At 39.2% G+C, this 18,480-nt stretch overlaps 2 protein-coding genes across 2 annotated transcripts; both read left to right on the forward strand.

The window, feature by feature from the left end:
- The first annotated feature begins 1,572 nt into the window (after positions 1–1,572).
- On the forward strand, positions 1,573–12,841 carry scin (scinderin). The gene is made up of 16 exons (XM_053612636.1): positions 1,573–1,858; positions 3,350–3,504; positions 3,731–3,892; positions 5,716–5,865; positions 6,088–6,180; positions 6,294–6,426; positions 6,610–6,698; positions 7,035–7,250; positions 7,727–7,860; positions 7,984–8,074; positions 8,957–9,127; positions 9,237–9,414; positions 10,281–10,402; positions 11,103–11,180; positions 11,328–11,388; positions 12,187–12,841. The coding sequence occupies exons 1-16, from the start codon at positions 1,666–1,668 to the stop codon at positions 12,330–12,332; spliced, it is 2,172 nt and encodes a 723-aa protein (XP_053468611.1). The 5' UTR covers positions 1,573–1,665; the 3' UTR covers positions 12,333–12,841.
- A 1,322-nt stretch (positions 12,842–14,163) lies between these two features.
- arl4ab (ADP-ribosylation factor-like 4ab) lies at positions 14,164–17,235 on the forward strand. The gene is made up of 2 exons (XM_053612638.1): positions 14,164–14,336; positions 15,062–17,235. The coding sequence occupies exon 2, from the start codon at positions 15,161–15,163 to the stop codon at positions 15,764–15,766; it is 606 nt and encodes a 201-aa protein (XP_053468613.1). The 5' UTR covers positions 14,164–14,336; positions 15,062–15,160; the 3' UTR covers positions 15,767–17,235.
- The last annotated feature ends 1,245 nt before the right edge of the window (positions 17,236–18,480 follow it).

The following is an 18,480-nucleotide window of genomic DNA, read 5'->3' on the forward strand; positions in this document are numbered from 1 at the left end:
ATCTTACCATCTACCTTATCAATCAAGTGCCTATAAAAAAGTCAATCAGTAATGCATACTCTTACAATTCTCTAGCAATGTTATCAAGAAGCCTAGTAGGTTAGTGTATGGGATGAACTGTGATAAGTGTGTTTATGTAGGTGAATGTTTTAAGAGCACAGCATTAATCTCTGACTCAGTCAGTGAGGCTAAAGTGGCTCCTGAGCAGCTTCAGCAGGATTATAGAGATAATCAAGTGCAGAGGAGGAGTGCAGAGCATACAGCAAACCAGTTTTACCAAGTGGTCCTTTTCCCACCACAGACAGCCAACTTTTTTTTTTTTACCCGTTCCCAGTTCTCATCATATCTGTACAAGGCATTTGGTGTGACTCATTTAGGTGTGTCATCGGAGGTGTTCCAGATGCCCTGAGGGCCAGAACCCTGGCATACAGTGGTGTGCCCTACTTTGGAATACAGATGGTATACAAGTATAAACATACTATAAGGATTTTGTTTGGAAAGCTACTGTCCTTCCAGACGTTTATGAATGGCTTGACTATACAAGATGTTGACTTCCTTATTGCCAGTGACAGGAAAATGCAAACACATTCCCTCTCACTCAAGTTCTCTTGTATTCAGGCATACAGTTGACGCTTTCATGGCTCATGCACATTTATTCACAGCTTGTGATGTTGCAGTGGCAGGCCTTTTGAAAGTCATATTTGTTCTGCTGTGTGCTGAGAAAACAAACCTACTTCAGTGCACCCGCCTGAAGAGCGCAGACAGCTTAGATGTTCCATCCATCCATCCAACTTCTATACCGCTTATCCTTCCTTCAGGGTCACAGGGGAACCTGGAGCCTATCCCAGGGAGCATGAGGCACAAGGCGGGGCACACCCTGGACAGGGTGCCAATCCATCGCAGGGCACACACACACCCATTCATACACTACAGACACATTAGACATGCCAATCAGCCTACCATGCACGTCTTTGGACTGGGGGGAGGAAACTGGAGTACCTGGAGGAAATCCCCACAGCACCGGGAGAACATACAAGCTTAGAGGTTTTTTTTTTTTAGTCACATTAGATCACATATAAGGTCAAATTATTGTACACCAGTTACATCTTTGTATTACATTGTGCTGCCTTATATTACTTTATTTAATCTTTTTCCCACGTGCTTGTAAATTCAACTTTACATGCATCAATTCACATGAATACATTAGAACAGTTAAAGTTAGAGTTAGCCCCTTTATTAGCATTTGCACTTTTTAGACTTTATTTGTATGAACAGGAACAAAATCCAATCACTTTCTGTTTAAAACTCTCATGAGATAGGGTTCCTTCCTGCATGATATACTCTTGTAAAGTTCTGTTGAAATAAACTCCACAGAGATAAAGATTATATTGCCTTTAATTGCATTTCTACTTCCACTGAAATGTGTCAAATGTGAGTCAAGTGAGTGTGGTTTTCTTTCTCCTTCTTTCTTTGACACACTCTGTTTCTGCATACAACTGTCTACTTTGGGTTGGAAATTTGTTGAACACACCCACTTGCCCTCTGGTCTCTCTAGAAGTGGAAGTGTGTTATACACTGCCACTATTGATTTCAGTCCTGTAAGGCTGCTGTGTCTCACACCACGCTCGCAGCTCCGTACACCTAGACTACTCACTCCACTCAGCCATGGCTGTCTACCACAAGGAGTTTGAACAGGCAGGCAAGAAAACGGGCCTTCAAATCTGGAGGATCGAGAACATGGAGCTGGCACCAGTGCCAGAAAGCCTGCATGGGAGCTTCTATGTAGGTGATGCATACTTAGTCCTTCGCACAGTCAAACAGAAAAATGCCTGCTTCTATGATCTGCACTTCTGGCTGGGTGAGTTACAGAACATCGGTAGCACGTAGTATTTATTTTCTGACATGAACGTTATTCGTGTTATTTGTTTGGAGTTTGAAATAAGAGCTATGTGCTTATGCTGTCAGGATTTTTATAATGGGCAATTCAGGCTATTCAAAGTGTATTAACGTGACCTGTCAAAATGTGTGTGACATTTCCCTGTTGCTGTATCAAATCATTGATAATATTCTAATGTGTAAACTGAGACATGTAAGGCTTAATATAATCTGGCTCGGGGGAAAGTGGAATGGGGAAGTATATCAAGTGTGTCATTTGCATCTCAAACCCATGATGCAAAATCCTTTTTTGTCTTAATGACACTGACCTCTATCTTATATTGACGCGTGTTTGGGGAAAAGAGATGTCTGAGTAATGGGAACTTTAAATGCATGGCATTGGAAAATGAGTGAAAATACATAATGATTTTGCACTCGTCTTTGAACTGGTAATTGAAGCATAACTAATGGTAATTAGACAGCTTACAGGCATGACACATTTCCTGATATTTTTGTGATGCAAATGAACAATCTGCAATGGCACTCTACTACCGATGTGTTCTGATCTTTGCTGATCACATTAAGTTGCATTAGAACATATACTGATGAAATGATATCGGAAATTGTATCGGTTCACTGCATATTCAAGGTTATGCGCTTGGCTAGCTGTTGAGTGGCTTCATGGGTTCTGAGGAAGTAAGTCTGCACGGTAGTGCATGCATGCAAATAATTCAAACCAGTTCTGGCTTACTATAGTCTTATGGCCAATGAAAGCTTGCAAAATGAGATCTGATATATGTTACAATTTGCAAACAATTCAAATCAGATCTGTTTTATGCTATTATTTCTTTAACTTCACCAACATGAGAAAAAAATGGATTCTATTGACATATGTCGCCTTGTCTCTGCTCTTAAGTCTTGTCTTTCTTTCAACCCACACCATTAAGAATCACTGACCACTGAGGATGTAATGGGCTCTTAATGGATTTTCTGTCCATCACATCCTCATCTTAGGAAAGGAAATACTCTAATGCACTTCATCAGATAATGGAGAGGAATGCATGCAAGGCGTTTTTATAAAGAAATCATATCAACCACAAGTGTTTTTATCGTGCTTCTGTGCATCTTGTAGTTTAGCATCAAAGTTGTTTGCAAAGCATAAAAAGTGTTATCCTTCAACTTGAGAGTTTAACACAATGAGTACCAACAGTTGTGCAAAAGTGTGAAAACAGACAAACTGCTTACCATCACAAACTGAACACTAATGCCACTGATGCTAATTCATGTAACATGCAACAGTGGAAAACTTTAATATTATGAAATTCATATACAGTGCCTTGCATAAATATTATGAAATATGCAATCACAACCTTTAAGGGATTTTTTTTTTTGTAAATAATTTTGCAAACTAATAATGAATATTGACTTATTCTCTAATGTCTTTCTATCTGTATATATTGCTGTATTTGTCCAGGTAAGGAGTGCACTCAGGATGAAAGTACAGCTGCAGCCATATTTACAGTACAGCTAGATGACTATCTAGGAGGAAAGCCTGTTCAGTACCGTGAACTCCAGGGCTGTGAATCTACTGCTTTCACCAGCTACTTTAAAGGAGGGATCACATACAAAGTATGTTTTCCTACATAGTTCTTAAACTTTTGCTTTTTGAGACTTTAGCTTTAAGTGGTTCATATTTGTTATACGCTTGCTTTTTTCTTTTTCCTTATAACGATTGACTGTTTAGGAGAATGTTTGTGCAAATGTTTGTAGTCTTTCCAGACAGGAATGATGCATGGAGTTAAAAAGTGTCTTGCAGAGTAGGAAAGTAAAAAACATTGTTTCTTTATGACCGCAGGCAGGAGGTGTGGCATCAGGGTTCCAGCATGTGGTCACCAATGACCTCAGTGCCAAACGTCTCTTCCACATCAAGGGCCGGCGTGTGGTCAGGGCTACGGAAGTACCTCTGGAGTGGGCCAGCTTCAACAAGGGCGACTGTTTCATAGTGGACCTGGGTGCAGTAAGGGCCCACAAAAACACACTGCCGTTAGATCCTAAATAACTTTAAATGATCTTAATCAGAGAATACACAAGATTAGATCAAGTTTATTTCAAGTTTAAGAAGAAAATTCTTGAGGTATGTCTAGGGTATTTATTGCTGGTGAGTTACTAGCTTAACTGTAACTTAACTTATAATATTGCCTTGTTCCATTTCTGCTTTAAAAATATGCTAATAAGAGCACTCATTTCCAGAGAAGGCAAATGGTAAAATCAGTTATGTACTTTCTAATTACACTTCAGTACACTGTACACTTCAGTAGTATGAAACAGGATCTCTTGTACACCACACATGTGCTGTGTATGTACAATGGGAGGGAATATTATTTTAATTCCTCTATTGTCAACATGGAGACAGAGAGAACTCAAGGACTAGTACAGGATTAGCAAGGATACATGATATTGTTTAAACAGGGTGCCTTGTTTGGCAAGACAGATGCTGTACAGTATATGGCAAGATATTACTTTTGAATTTATTGACCAGCTTCAACTATCATTCAGACAGTTGTGTTGGTAATGAAATCAGATAAGCACACCAATATCATTTAAGCAAAATCTTTTACATGTATTCAGTCAAAAGTGTATTGGATAATATATCGATAACAACTTGTGAAGACATTTTACAATATAGTTTCAAGCAGTTTTTAAATTTTATTTCACATATAGTTTACAGTATATAGGTTACAAAAAAAACTACAAATACAAAAATATATACATGTATTATAGGTAGACCAATACAAGGTATACTATTATTAGTTCAATCGTAGCATCCAGCAATGCATAAGACATTATATGGCTCAGCATTTGACGTAATAAAAGTGTTGTTTTATGATAACAGTAGAAGCCCAAAAAAGAAACATAATGCATATAGATTATTAGATATTACAATAAACTCATAATATGTACAGATTTTGACATACCGATGGGTCACAAATTAAAGGTGCCTCCTAATTGCTCTGAGTGAGTGTGTCCCCTTAGAGGGAAAGATTCCAAAGTTCTTCTGACTGATCACCTTTATCTTTTGATGAAACATTTCTATCCTGACTGTGGCTGACTGAACGTTTTGATGGGTACCAGTTAAACACCTATAGGAGACTGTTGAATGCCATCATCAAAGCACCTGTTGAGGGAATATATTTTGGTACAATGGTGTTCATCCCTCCAGTGCGGTTCCAACTTGTGCTGGCTTGACACATTATTAAGACATGCTATGTTGTTTTTTCCCTTTAATTTGTCACCTGTCTGTACCTTGGTCCCATCAGTGCATGCAGTAAATGTTTCATCATATGATAAATGAGATCAGTCAGAATAAATTTGCATTCATTTGCACTGGTGTTTCACTTTTACACTTATTGTAACATACTGAGAGCTTACCCTTAGTTGCCCATTTATTAGATTCTGTAGCTTCTCCTTCTCTTTGGGGAAAAAAATATTATGACTTATGATATACTCTGAGTGAATTGCTGAATAAGAAACCTGGTGCTTTATGGTTTATTAATATGCCTTGACTAATCACACACAAACAACTAAAATATTTAAATGCCCATTAAACAATTCCACAGTGTTTCCCCCAATGTAAACACAATAAGTACGCTGTCAGAAGTGAAATCAAACATTTGTAGTTGACAGCAATTAAAATATTTGTAAAGTAATTCAAACATGAAGACAAAGAAGTTGTAATATACAGAGCAAACAGTTGAAATTACAGGGTTATTGAATGTTTGTATGGCTGTTATCTGGGGCCTTATTCTGTCTCTCATTGTCTCTCATGCTCACTCTCTCCAGACTATCTACCAGTGGTGTGGCTCGATGTGCAACAAGTTTGAACGGCTGAAGGCAGCCCAGGTTGCTGCAGGCATTCGTGATAATGAACGCAACGGCAGAGCTCAGCTTGTAATTGTAGAAGATGGAAGTGAACCCAATAGGCTGACTGAGGTAACATTTAGTCCTAAATCAAAGCTATAGAAATATTAGAAGGTCTCTTGATTGCACGTCATGCAGTTCATTACTGGAATCAGGAAATCCTCTCTGTAAAACAACAGGAAGCATGCAGTGTGTGTGTGGTGTAAAAATTTTTTAGCAACTTGAAGCCACTGTTCATGTATACACATCTTGTTGTGACAACAAATGTTGCTCTTAATATTTTTCATGTCACAGGTACTTGGTGAAAAGCCAGACCTTGCAGATGGTGATGATAATGATGACATCGCAGCTGATCTGTCTAACAGAAAAATGGCAAAGCTTTACATGGTGGGACAGTTTACCAGCTGCACCACAACACAACAAAATATACAGAAACAAATTCACATATTCAACTTTACCATTAAACCACAGCACAAAACAAATGATGATGTTTTTATTAGGTATCTGATGCCAGTGGGAAAATGCAAGTGACACTTGTATCAGAAGAGAATCCTTTCTCTCAGAGTCACCTGTTGACTGATGAGTGCTTCATTTTGGATCATGGAAAAAGCAAGATGATCTTTGTGTGGAAGGGTGTGTACAACTGAATCGTATAATCTTCATAGCATCGTCCTTCTATGAACTTGTATAGATTCATAATTAATGAATTGGGTCTAATGATCTGCTGAGTAAAAGAAAGCCTGCTGAGGTTTTCTATATCTTGTTCTTTGCTTTATCTCATACTGTATCATACAAACTGCTTCGTATCTGACCTAGGCCGCAATGCAAACCCCAGTGAAAGAAAAGAGGCTATGAAGACGGCAGAGGGCTTCATCAAGCAGATGGGTTATCCTGCAAACACACAGGTATCATAGCCCTAAGTTAATAAAAAATTATATGACAGTCTAGGAAATCCCTTAACATAGTGAATTTTTTTTCCACCTACACTGAACAATTAGGAAAATGCGTATATGAAACTTAAGGTTGAATAATGAAATTCCCCCTGAATTGCCAGGTCATGTATCTAGTGTGTAGATGAAAAAGCAGAATATGCCCCATGTGTACAGTTTTCCCAGGCTGCCACACAGTTATACTGCATTATATTACAGATTCATTAAATCTGTCCTAAAAAGCATAAACAAGCTTCATTGAGTCATAATCACTATGTCTTTGAAAAAGTAATGGTCCTTCCTCAAACACAGATTCAGGTGCTTCCAGAAGGAGGAGAGACTCCCATCTTCAAGCAGTTCTTTATGGATTGGAAAGAGAAGGACCAAAGTGAAGGACTGGGCCGGGTCTATGTCACTGAGCAGATTGCTAGGATTCAACAAGTGGAGTTTGATGCTTCTAAACTTCATGAATCTCACCAAATGGCAGCCCAGTACAACATGGTGGATGATGGCACTGGAGAAACACAGGTGGGCAACATGTAGAGTGCTTGTTATAAATGGACTAGCAGGATGTCAGGGGTCTTTCAATGATAAAAATTTTGGCATCGTTAGATTATTTGCTGTTAACAAATATCTTAAAGTAGATTATTTTAGACAAAAGGTTGTAAAAATGCACTATATTGACAAACATTTGTGGACACCTGACTATCATACCCATACGAGCTTGTTAAACACCCCATTATAGATTTAGTCAATTGTTACTGTAATAATAACCTCCACTCTTCTGAGAAGGCTTTCCACTAGATTTTTTGCAACATGGCTGTGGGGATTATTAGTAAACTCAGGCACTGAAGATTGATGAGGAGGACAGAATATCTAACTGTAATCATACACCTCCTCAATCAATTGTGCAGATGCCTTCACATAAAGACACTGTTTTTTTTTAAATATCAATGTGTATTCTTCATTCATAGTTTGTTGTTTTTCAATGTTTTACTTTTCAGATCTGGAGAATAGAGACTGGTAATAAAGAGCAGAGCAAAGTTCCCATAGATCCTAAGACATATGGGCAGTTCTATGGAGGGGATTGTTATATCATTTTATACACCTACACAAGAGGACAAATCATTTACACCTGGTAAGAGTTACACTTTTTCAGTGTTTGTCTATGACTAAATTTAACGATGTGACAGACACTTATCTTACCTGTAGTTTATTTATTAGCTCTGAAAGTATCGACCTTTCTGCTCTCTCTTTATAGGCAGGGTTCCAGCAGTACAATAGATGAGGTGACTGCTTCAGCCTTTCTCACTGTGGAACTGGACAAGTCACTGGGTGGAAATGCAGTCCAGGTGACTAGCTGTGCACACGCTTTAGAAATAGAAAAGAAAATTGATTATATATATACCACCATGTCTAATGATCTAGGTTGGCCTGGTATAAAGCCGACGGTGGTTAATAGTAATGCTATTATATTTGATAGGTTCTTGGTCTTCATGATGCTGTTTGTTTAGGTATGTTTGCTGATAAACTCTGGGTCTTTACAGGAACAGGTGTATTTATATTGAGATCATGTGAGCCTTTAACTGCACACAGGTGGCCTCCAGTCATATAACTGAGTGCATCAGAGCTAATTTAGGTGTTTCACAGCAATGGGGATGGATTCATTCACAACTTTTACAAAATCTAGTTGGCAAACTCTGTAGATTTTTCTTCCAAATTCAATATTATGGGCTATTTTGTGTAGATTAATGACATATAATCCAAATTACGTATAATTCAGTTCCAGCTGTAACACTACAAAATGTGGAAACGTTTAAAGGGGTGAATACTTATGCAAGTCACTGAAAAAAAGAGAATATGTGCAAAATATGAGGTTTAAGTAAAACAACTGTAGCCATCAATCATATTGTACTAATAGGTCATTTTTATTGCAATTTCATATTACAAAAAATGTAATGTGCAATAAATAACTCAATTTAAAAGTACTTGATTAATCAAGTAGTAAAATAATTGCTACATTCAGGGATACTGTAAAAAGGAGAGAGGAGGGAACCCTCAGTAGACGGGGCTCCAGAATTAAGACTGTTCAGGGTGGAGGCCCAAATGTTTATAATGAAAATGTTAGAGAAGCCCCATATGTAACCTACAGTATGCATATTATTCAAGAATAACACTGCCATCTTGTGGTCATATTTAAAGCTGTGTTTAAAACTCAAGCACGCAATGTTTAGGTCCGGGTGACCCAAGGAAAGGAGCCAGCACATTTGCTGAGTCTGTTCAAAGCCAAGCCTCTGGTTGTGTATAAAAATGGGACATCCAGGCAAGGAGGGCAGGAACCTCCACCCCCGACCCGGCTATTTCAAGTGCGCAAAAACCTGGGTACCATCACACGCATATCTGAGGTGAGGTCTAGCAAACATATGCGCAGGTGATTGGGTATAAAACATATGGTTCCAATTTATCAGTTAATTTATTAACTGGAGATGCATTTTTATGTATGCTTTCTAACAGGTTGATGCCATAGCAGCTAGTTTGAACTCCAATGATGCCTACCTATTGAAGGTGCCTCAGGGGAACGGGTATCTGTGGGTAGGGAAGGGGGCGAGTGAAGAAGAGGAACGTGGAGCTAGATACATGAGTGAGCTGCTGCAGTGTCAGACCCAACGTATTACAGAGGGAAAGGAACCAGGTGAGAACACACAGTTGCTGTTTAGACACACTTATACCAGAGTGCTGTTGAATGTTTGATAATTATTGGTCAACAGGTGTGGATTAATTTTCTATAACAGTACAGGTCTGACAATACTTCCAGCTGCAAGGTTTATATGAATGTTCTCACTCTAGTATGTTATCATTTAACTTACATAGGGACATTGCATACCATACACTATTGTTTTTGTAAGGTGACATTTATTTAGCATGTTTGGAAGGAGTCTCCAGTTTCAGCATTTTGTACTGGTCAGAATTCCAGGTTCCCTGTGACATGTGAAGCTGCATTTTTTATGTTATTAAGAGATAAAAAACAGAGGCTGTTGAGGAATTGACTATTTATAGCAGCTATAATGTGAGTGATAACACAAACTAACTTGTCTCATAGATGATTTACATCATTAAAAGTAATGATAAATGGTTAAAAGTAATTTAAAAATTGTAATCATTGGCAACATCATGAGATTTAATCATACAAACCTGAATTCTGGGATATTTGTATAATAATAACAATTTTCACAGTTTCCACTGTCTAAAGGAAATGATTTTAAACACTTTGACAGCTATTGCTGATAGAAGGGCGTCTTATCATTAGATTCAAGAATGCAACACCTAATGAACCATTACTGACTGAACAATTTGACATCTACAGCCTTTAACAAAAATCTGAATAGAATTCTAACTATGATAACCCCTTGGCTAGGTCTCTTTTGCAAATGAGATTAATACATTTTACCCATGGTTTTTTTTCCCCCCAGGTGTTTTCCACGACAGGAAATCTAGTCTATACATTTCCAGGTTGGAAATATGACATGCCTAATTTTTTCTTTTGTTAATTTTATAAAGAGAAATTCTGGGAAGCTTTGGGTGGACAAACCAAGTACCAAACATCAGAGAGGCTGGAGAGCAAAAGCATTGTACGGCCTCCTCGTTTGTTTGCCTGCTCCAACAAAACAGGAAGATTCATTGTGAGTATTCAGCGAATATAAGAGTAAAGGCATACCAGTAAAACTGTATAGTTAGTGCTAAGACAGTTTGGAATATAACATGTTTGCTGTTTTTGCGCTATATTAAATGAGGCATTTTAAAATGATAGCTTATGAGTTGTGTATTTTGGTCTCCACATTTGGCTTGACAAACATCTTCGGTAAGCATCACATGTAATTCCTGGCTGTATTCTGTCCTGTCTGTAATGCAGCCATGTTTGGTTCCTGTGTTTTAGGACCTTTTCTTAGTTTAACTAAATCTGATTTAAGTTTTAGTACAAAATAAGTATCATTTCTCAACGTGCGTTATTTAAGTTATTGCATTATTTAGGTTATTTATATGTCTAGTTTTATACAAACTTGTTCATGGTAGTGGTAGCTCAGTGGGTATGATGTTGGACTACTGAATACTGAGAGATAAATATAAGTTGCTCTTGATAAGGGTCTTTGTCAAATGACATAAATATAATTTTTTGAGAAGCCAGAGAAAGTACAGCTTTTTGAAATACCATCTTGGAATGATCACATATAGCAAACAGTGAGTCTCATTTCATAATAGCAACATATTTATTCCAATTTCTATATATTATTTGCAGACTTTCTTCATGTTTAAGAAAATAACAACTCATACTTTATAGCATAATAACCAGAAATAAATCACACACTTATGGTTCATACTCAGATTGAAGAAGTGCCTGGTGAGTTCACTCAGGATGACCTGGCAGAGGATGATGTCATGTTACTGGACGTCTGGGATCAGGTAGAGTAGACGAATTCTTACATGAATTTTACATTTTGACAAGTGAATATGGAAAAAAAAAAATCTTTATCACTCTCTATATGAATACATATATCTGTGATCTGAATAAATCATTGGACTGTCAGGCACTCACATAGTGTTTAACAGGTGTTTATCTGGATCGGAGCTGATGCCAATGAAGTGGAAAGAACAGAGTCAGTAAAGTCGGGTGAGCAGCACACGTTTATTTCTCTGCATTAAAATCCACCACATTAAGCTGGATAATAACATAACAGTATCATTTGACATAATCATGTGTGTCAAAATGGAGCACTAATAACACTCAAATGCACATGTAACGACATTAAAATGCATTACAGATTAAATCATTGCCAGCATCATTTTGGACTGTTGTAAAAGTGTATTGCGTGTCATATTCAGTGTGACGAAAATAATGGGAGAAAATGACGAGGTGAAATATTAGATTCTCGAATTGTTTTTGAGCTTTGGGCCTTACATTAAGTGCTACCATACAAGTGTAACCTACAACAAAACATTAAATGTCCTAATCATAATTACATAATTGCTGATTTATGGGTCTGTGGGTTAAACAGAATGACTTAATTTCAAGTCAGGTTTACTGCCATTGTACTAATGCCAGAGGTGATTTGAATTGTTAATGATATTTGGTTTAGTTTGTCTGGTTGCTTGGAGTCAATATTGAATCAAAAAGCACATACATTTTAATTAAAGTGCCTAATATGATTTAAAAACGTATACATTTGAAGGAATTAAAGGCTTAAAATGTACTTTGAGGAAGAAAAGGCTGTTTTCCCGTAAACAGAAAGAGTTCAACAGAAATTTACATATCTGAGAACAGTGCAATACACAATACACACAGAGTCAAGGCTGGTGTCTACCACAGAAGTATGTGTAAACAGCATTGTACGATCAAGGAAGCACAGACCTCCAGAGGCGAAAAGGTGAAAAAACTCTCACTGATTGCTGATTTACCATTCCTTTACAGCCAAGGCATATATTGACACGGACCCATCAGGACGGGATAAGGGGACATCCATAGTGATAGTGAAACAGGGCCATGAGCCCCCTACCTTCACCGGGTGGTTCCTGGCATGGGACTCCTCCAAGTGGCAGACTGGGAGCGAAAAGTAAAGGCACAGCATGTCATTTTCAGCTCAGGGAGTCTCTATGACTGTGGCTACATCTAGGTGAAGGCAGGCTATGCCTTAAAACTAACATATCAAACATGCATTTATGTCAAAATAGTACCTTATCATAGGTTACCTTTCCTTGTCACTGGAATGGTGCACATCGTTTGCTAATGTGTATCATTTATCTGCAAAGGTGCATGAAGTAATATCTTATTATAAAAGCTCAAGTTAATACAGTGGTTCTTAAGTTGCAATTAGGTACTTTAAATCCTTTTAAATATGAAATTCATACATGACACCATATAAAAGATACGTACTAAAGGTACAAAAGATGTATTCCAGAGTGTACCATCTTAAAGACAAGGAAACATACGGGTTAGTACCATTTTTTAATTGCACTTGCATGCATTATTCTTCCCTGCATTGCCTAATGTGTCTGGCTTATGGTATTTTTGATACTGCTTGATAAAATAAAATAATAAAAATCAATAAAAAATATTTTAAAACTGATCAGAGCATTGTCCGTTTCATTTGAGTCACATCTTCCTCAGTGATGAATGATCGTCTCAGTGATTACCTTAGGCGTAGGCTATCAGTTATTTTAGAAATGCAATCAAGGTCGATGCCAACTGTAGCCTAATACTACAGTACAGTAGCTATCTCAGACATTGATCCAGGGGAAATAAAGTGATATGGAAACCAATGGCCGCTAGATGGCAAGCACGAGAAAGAGACGGGTCGAGAAACCGAGCACTTGCCCTACTTTTCTTATTTATCCTCAGAAGAGAAATAGTCTGATTGATATCGAATGAACACTATTTTAGTCTTAAAGACAACTGAAAACGACGATTGTGTATTTGTACAAAACACAATACAGTACAGCCAGTCTGGACTCTTGTTCTTTGCCCCTTTTTGGAGGTCAAACACGTGTTAATGGCCTGGTGATCCGTGTGATAGCCAAGCTCATCTCAGCCTCATTGGCCGGTAGATGGAGTTGTTGATGGATCTCGAGACACCAGCTCTTTTCATCAACTCCCACTTTGAGCAAAGACCCATTCTTTTCAGTTTTCATTTAGATCCTGAATATTATTTGTAACCGAAAGAAAGTGTGCACTATCAACCATTCAGCAATTCACTTTTTTTTTATTTATTTATACCTATGCATTTAAGCACACTTCAAGACACATATGCTAAATGTTGATAAAAAAAATGCTACCTTCAATGCAACCTATTCTTTTTTACTCTATTTACGTAACTTCCTAACAATATCTCTACAGTGTATAATAATAATAATAATAATAATAATAATAATAATAATAATAATAATAACAATGCATTCAATGAATGTAGCATCTAACACAAAAATGAAGCATTATCCACCAAGCTGCATGACAAAAATGCATATAAAATGAAATGTTTAATGTGTTTAAAGTAATGGAGTAACATTATTAAAGTCAATTTATTTATTTATTTGTTTGTTTGTTTTTAGCTATAATTTAGTAAAGGATGCCTTATTGGTAATCTTGATCTTGTATAAGATCATAAGATCAGCCTTATATATAAAATCAACGTTAAAGTAAAATTTTCAGCACTCCAGTTTTGGGTCTTGAACTCATATTTACAGTAATCCCCACTGCACATGAAGGTAACACAGAAAGTCCTTATGATAGTCCGCAAGCGCGCGCGGAAGGCGGTAGGTGTGTCTCGGGCAAAAGATGAGCGTGACTTCTGGCCAATCAGCATTCAGCAAAGCCGCGAGCTTGTATTGAAACGGACCAATCAGGAGCTCCTGCATGTTGTCAGCCGACGCAGCAGGGCTCGAATAAACTGGCAGGCGGCTTGCTGTATGTATCAGTCAGGGAGAGCGAGTCAGTGAGCCGCAGCGCTGTGTAGAGACGGGGTGTTGTAGTTGGCTCATGTCGAACGGTCTTAATAGAGAAAATACGTCGCTGTGGAGACGAACAGACGAAATTATCCTTTCCAAACAGCGGACGGAGCGAATAAGGTGAGTGTCAGTGTTATATTCTGTCTTCACATCCACCTGTGTGTTATGTGCCGGTACATTTATTCTGAGGGGTTTTAATGATGATAATAATGATGATGATGCTGATGATGATGAACACACCGCAGCAGCCTGATGCACGCGATTCCGACTCACTTGTTGGCAGCAATTACAAATGGATTTTTATTTGACGGCAATGTTTCCCTTAGCAACTGCACTCACAGATGGCCGGCGACAGCGTCTTAGTCGTAAAGCAGATTATACCCGATTTATCATCATTACATTTGGTTAAACAGTGACCAAACTAACGGGTTTCCATTTTATTTTCTGGAAGCACCTGCACCACATTTATCCTGAAAAAGTGGCATGAATAGAAGCCAGTGGGCGGAAAGAAGCTCGTTCTTGTCATTCATTGTGGATTTTTTTTATTGCAATTGAATGGGATTAGGTTTTGGCAGTAGAGAGAATTAGCCTATGAAACCTCTGCGCTCTCCACTGCTGCTACATGTGCAAATGGGGTGTCGGGCTCCTGCTGATTTTATTCCACATTCATCCTTCCTGCCTCGGAGTGACATCCAGCTAAGATAAAGCTGTGTGCGATTTTAGAATGACAAAGGGAAAGCCCACTTTAGATCCAGTTTCTCAAGCCGAAAACCAATGAACTGTGTGTTTGTTAGGGACTCGCACTGCTGGCCTCATTGCATCAGCTCTCTTTTCATCTCTTTCAGGTTCTTGCGGTCTCCAGGGAGTGAGAGAAGCCTTGCGACTGCTTGGTGAAGCAATAGTGGCTTCTGGTCTCTTCAGTCTCCCTTTTCACCTTTGTCAAGATGGGGAACGGTTTATCGGAGCCCCACAGCATCTTCCCGGGACTGCCATCGTTCCAGGCCTTGCATATTGTCATTCTCGGACTGGACTGTGCCGGCAAGACTACAGTGTTGTACAGGCTGCGCTTCAATGAGTTCGTGAACACGGTCCCAACTAAAGGCTTCAACACCGAGAAGATCAAATTGGTTCTGGGCACTAAAAGTCGGACGGCAGCGTTCCACTTTTGGGATGTAGGCGGTCAGGAGAAGCTGCGGCCGCTGTGGCGCTCATACACACGCTGTGCCGATGGCCTTGTGTTTGTGGTGGACTCCGTGGACACTGAGCGCATGGAGGAGGCCAAAACAGAGCTGCACAAGATCACAAGGCTGCAGGAGAACCAGGGCGTTCCTGTGCTTGTGCTGGCCAACAAGCAGGACCTGCGTAGTGCGCTACCGCTGGGTGAACTGGAGAGGCTGTTGGCGCTCAATGAACTCGGTTCCCACACGCCTTGGCATCTCCAGCCGGCTTGTGCCATCATTGGAGAGGGCCTACAGGAGGGTCTGGAGCGTCTGCACGGCATGATCAGCAAGCGGAGGAAGATGATGAGGCAGCAAAAGAAGAAGAGATGAGTGAGACGGGTTAGTCAGGTTCACTCATCTTGTTACATGCCTCCTGTCACTGTGCACTGGTGGATCCATTAATTTTACTGGTTGAGTTTTATCAGCCTGATTGATAGAGCTGGAGGGATACAGTTCAAAGACTGTTCGTTAACCACTGTAGACTATTGATTTGTCACCTTGGTCGTGGAAGGGTGCGCCGGAGTTGTCCAGATGACATCACAGGACCTTTGATACTACTTAAGTGGACATGTTGTTCATTGATTTCTTATGAAGGTAAACACTGGAGGAAAAACTCGTACATCGTGATGTTCTTTGACCGCCAGTGTTAAATAATCTGTGATCCACATGTGAATTAATGAAGCGAAAAGATAGATTACCAAAGCCCCTGCGGAATGTTCTGAAAAATCTAATGTACACATAGTGGTGATCTTTCACTCCTGTTCATGTGCTAAACACAAGCCTTTTTTTATTGGACCACTGTTGCACAACAGAGGTGGCGTTGTAAGGAGAACCAGGATAAGCTTTATGCGTCACTACTTGGGAAACACATAAATGATTGCGTATAACGTCAGACAACTGAGTGCTTCACCAGCCAAAACACATGCAGTCCTGCACTATCAGGTGTCTTGTTTGAAGGTTAACAGGACTTCTCCCAGGGTTCCTGAAGTTTTTCTGTCTTTACAATCAAAGTGGAATGATGGTGTTATTTGTAGTACTATACACCATGTGTGCTTCCCTCTACATTTAAATGCACTTTAGCAAACCCCTTTTGTAGACTATGAACATCAGATTTTGTATAAAACCTATGACATTGCTTCAAATGAAGCGTTTTATAAGTTGTTTCATGTTCAGGTGTGTCATTTTGTCACTCAGTATGTGTGTGATGGAGGGCTTTGTATGTGTCAAAAGTTATGCGCCTTGAATAAAACAACAGATTCAATCAAGAAACTTGAATATTTTGAGTCCTGATAGTGTATTGCATGCTTTTCTCTGCTTTTTATTGTAATCATAAGCCAGTGATATTTATGGAATTTCTTAGATACTATTTCCTAATCTGATAATGATATCTAGACAACTGAATTCAGTGGACGTTGGCCTTTTAGTCTGTGGCGTGGAGAAATTGTACCATGCCTTATTTAAATGGAAGTGCTCCATTCCATGCGAGTAACATGCACTTTTCCCCTCTTCGGCCTCCACCACAATGATGTATAAGCTGATCTTCACAAACACACACACATACATGTCCATTCCCCATTTTGAATGCGGTGTCAGAATTAAAACAGCTTGAGTTTGACTGGAAGTGGGCTATTTAAAGTCTCAACAATTCAGCAGATTGATAAGATCTCTGCCTATATCAATTACATTATGGTGCTTTAGAGATATCTGATCACATAAAAGTGGCTCAGGGCAGCAGAGTGACTCAGAGGGTAGTGCTGCCACCTCACAGAGTACCTGGTTCGATCCTGAGCTCAGGTAACTGTCTGTGCTGAGTTTCACATGTTTTCCACATGGGTTTCCTCTGGGGTCTTCAGTTTCATCCCACCTCCCAAAAACATGCAGGTAGGTGAACTGGCTATGCTAAACTCTGGTTACTAAAGATGAATGAATGAAGTAATGAATGAAAAAATGGCTCGTGTACATCCTACAAAGACAAGCTAGCTAAGAACTCACAAGTTCTTGCAATATCTTCTCATTATGTCCTAGAAAAGCATGGAGCTGTAAATAGTTGATATCTGAACATCATCTCAAACTTGTCAAGCTCTCAGTCTGGTTGGTTTTGGCTAAAGTCCCCACAGAGGTGTGTTGACTTTGGAAAGGATCTGGCATGACTGTGTTTAGGAAACGCTTCTCTGAAAACAATGAGGTGCTAACATGGGGACAGAGGCCTTTCTAGCAGCTGACGCATCAAAACAGGAGATTTGCTGGACTTATTTGTGCTTATTTTTGCTGTTGTTGGAGGGAAATGTTAGAGACGTGAGAGAAGAGCACCTGTGGCTATGTTTCCACGCTAGAGATTTATTGAATGGAATTGGCATGCTTCTAATTGTGGTCTGGTTTAGGAAATATGCAAAACAAATGCTGCAATTTACAGTATGGAAAAGAAAAGTTCTGTTTGGCACAGCTATGTGGAGAACGTACAATCACTTCTAAAAGAATTCTTAATTCCAACCACCATTGCATTTTTTAGAAAGACAGCACCAAGACTCAGTAATGAAGCATGGATTGCTGGAGGGCGAGAGAGAGAGAGTGAGTGCAGTGAGGAAGAGAAAGAGCGAGAGCAGTGTTTTGCTAACTGGTTTGGTTCTGTGTTTAAAATGGTTTTGAAAAGAGGACTAGAAAATCACACCTGACAGTCTCTGCCTCCCATACTATGTGGATTTGCTGAGGAATTTTAATGATTCAGAACATACCAGGCCTCTGTGTTTTCATGTAAAATAAAGTCTTTGCGGGAATCTGGCGGTGTGCCAAGTACCCAGTGATTTGTTCCATTACTGCTTAAGCAGGGCCTGGTAGTTCCCATGACGGTGAGAGGAAGTAGACCTGGTTTATCAGACCCTCCCTACAGCTAATAGGTCAGTTGTACCCATACACCCACATCACGCCTCTGGCTCTTCCTGTACTACTGTGGCCTCTAGCCTGAACAAATTTCCTTTTGATCATGTGATGTCATTAACAGAGGATTAAAGGGCTTTGTGTGGCACAGCAGAGTTTATTCTGCCTAG

This window comes from Ictalurus furcatus, chromosome 24, assembly GCF_023375685.1.
Source record: "Ictalurus furcatus strain D&B chromosome 24, Billie_1.0, whole genome shotgun sequence".
In the NCBI taxonomy this organism is placed as follows: Eukaryota; Metazoa; Chordata; class Actinopteri; order Siluriformes; family Ictaluridae; genus Ictalurus; species Ictalurus furcatus.

What these genes read in the sequence shown, in the direction of transcription:
- scin (XM_053612636.1), top strand. Translation starts at nt 1,666, where the DNA reads ATGGCTGTCTACCACAAGGAGTTTGAACAGGCAGGCAAGAAAACGGGC. An exon ending in GGACAAATCATTTACACCTG is followed by an intron (nt 7,861 to 7,983) that starts GTAAGAGTTACA and finishes CTCTCTTTATAG; the next exon opens with GCAGGGTTCCAGCAGTACAA. An exon ending in ACAAAACAGGAAGATTCATT is followed by an intron (nt 10,403 to 11,102) that starts GTGAGTATTCAG and finishes GTTCATACTCAG; the next exon opens with ATTGAAGAAGTGCCTGGTGA.
- arl4ab (XM_053612638.1), top strand. Translation starts at nt 15,161, where the DNA reads ATGGGGAACGGTTTATCGGAGCCCCACAGCATCTTCCCGGGACTGCCA.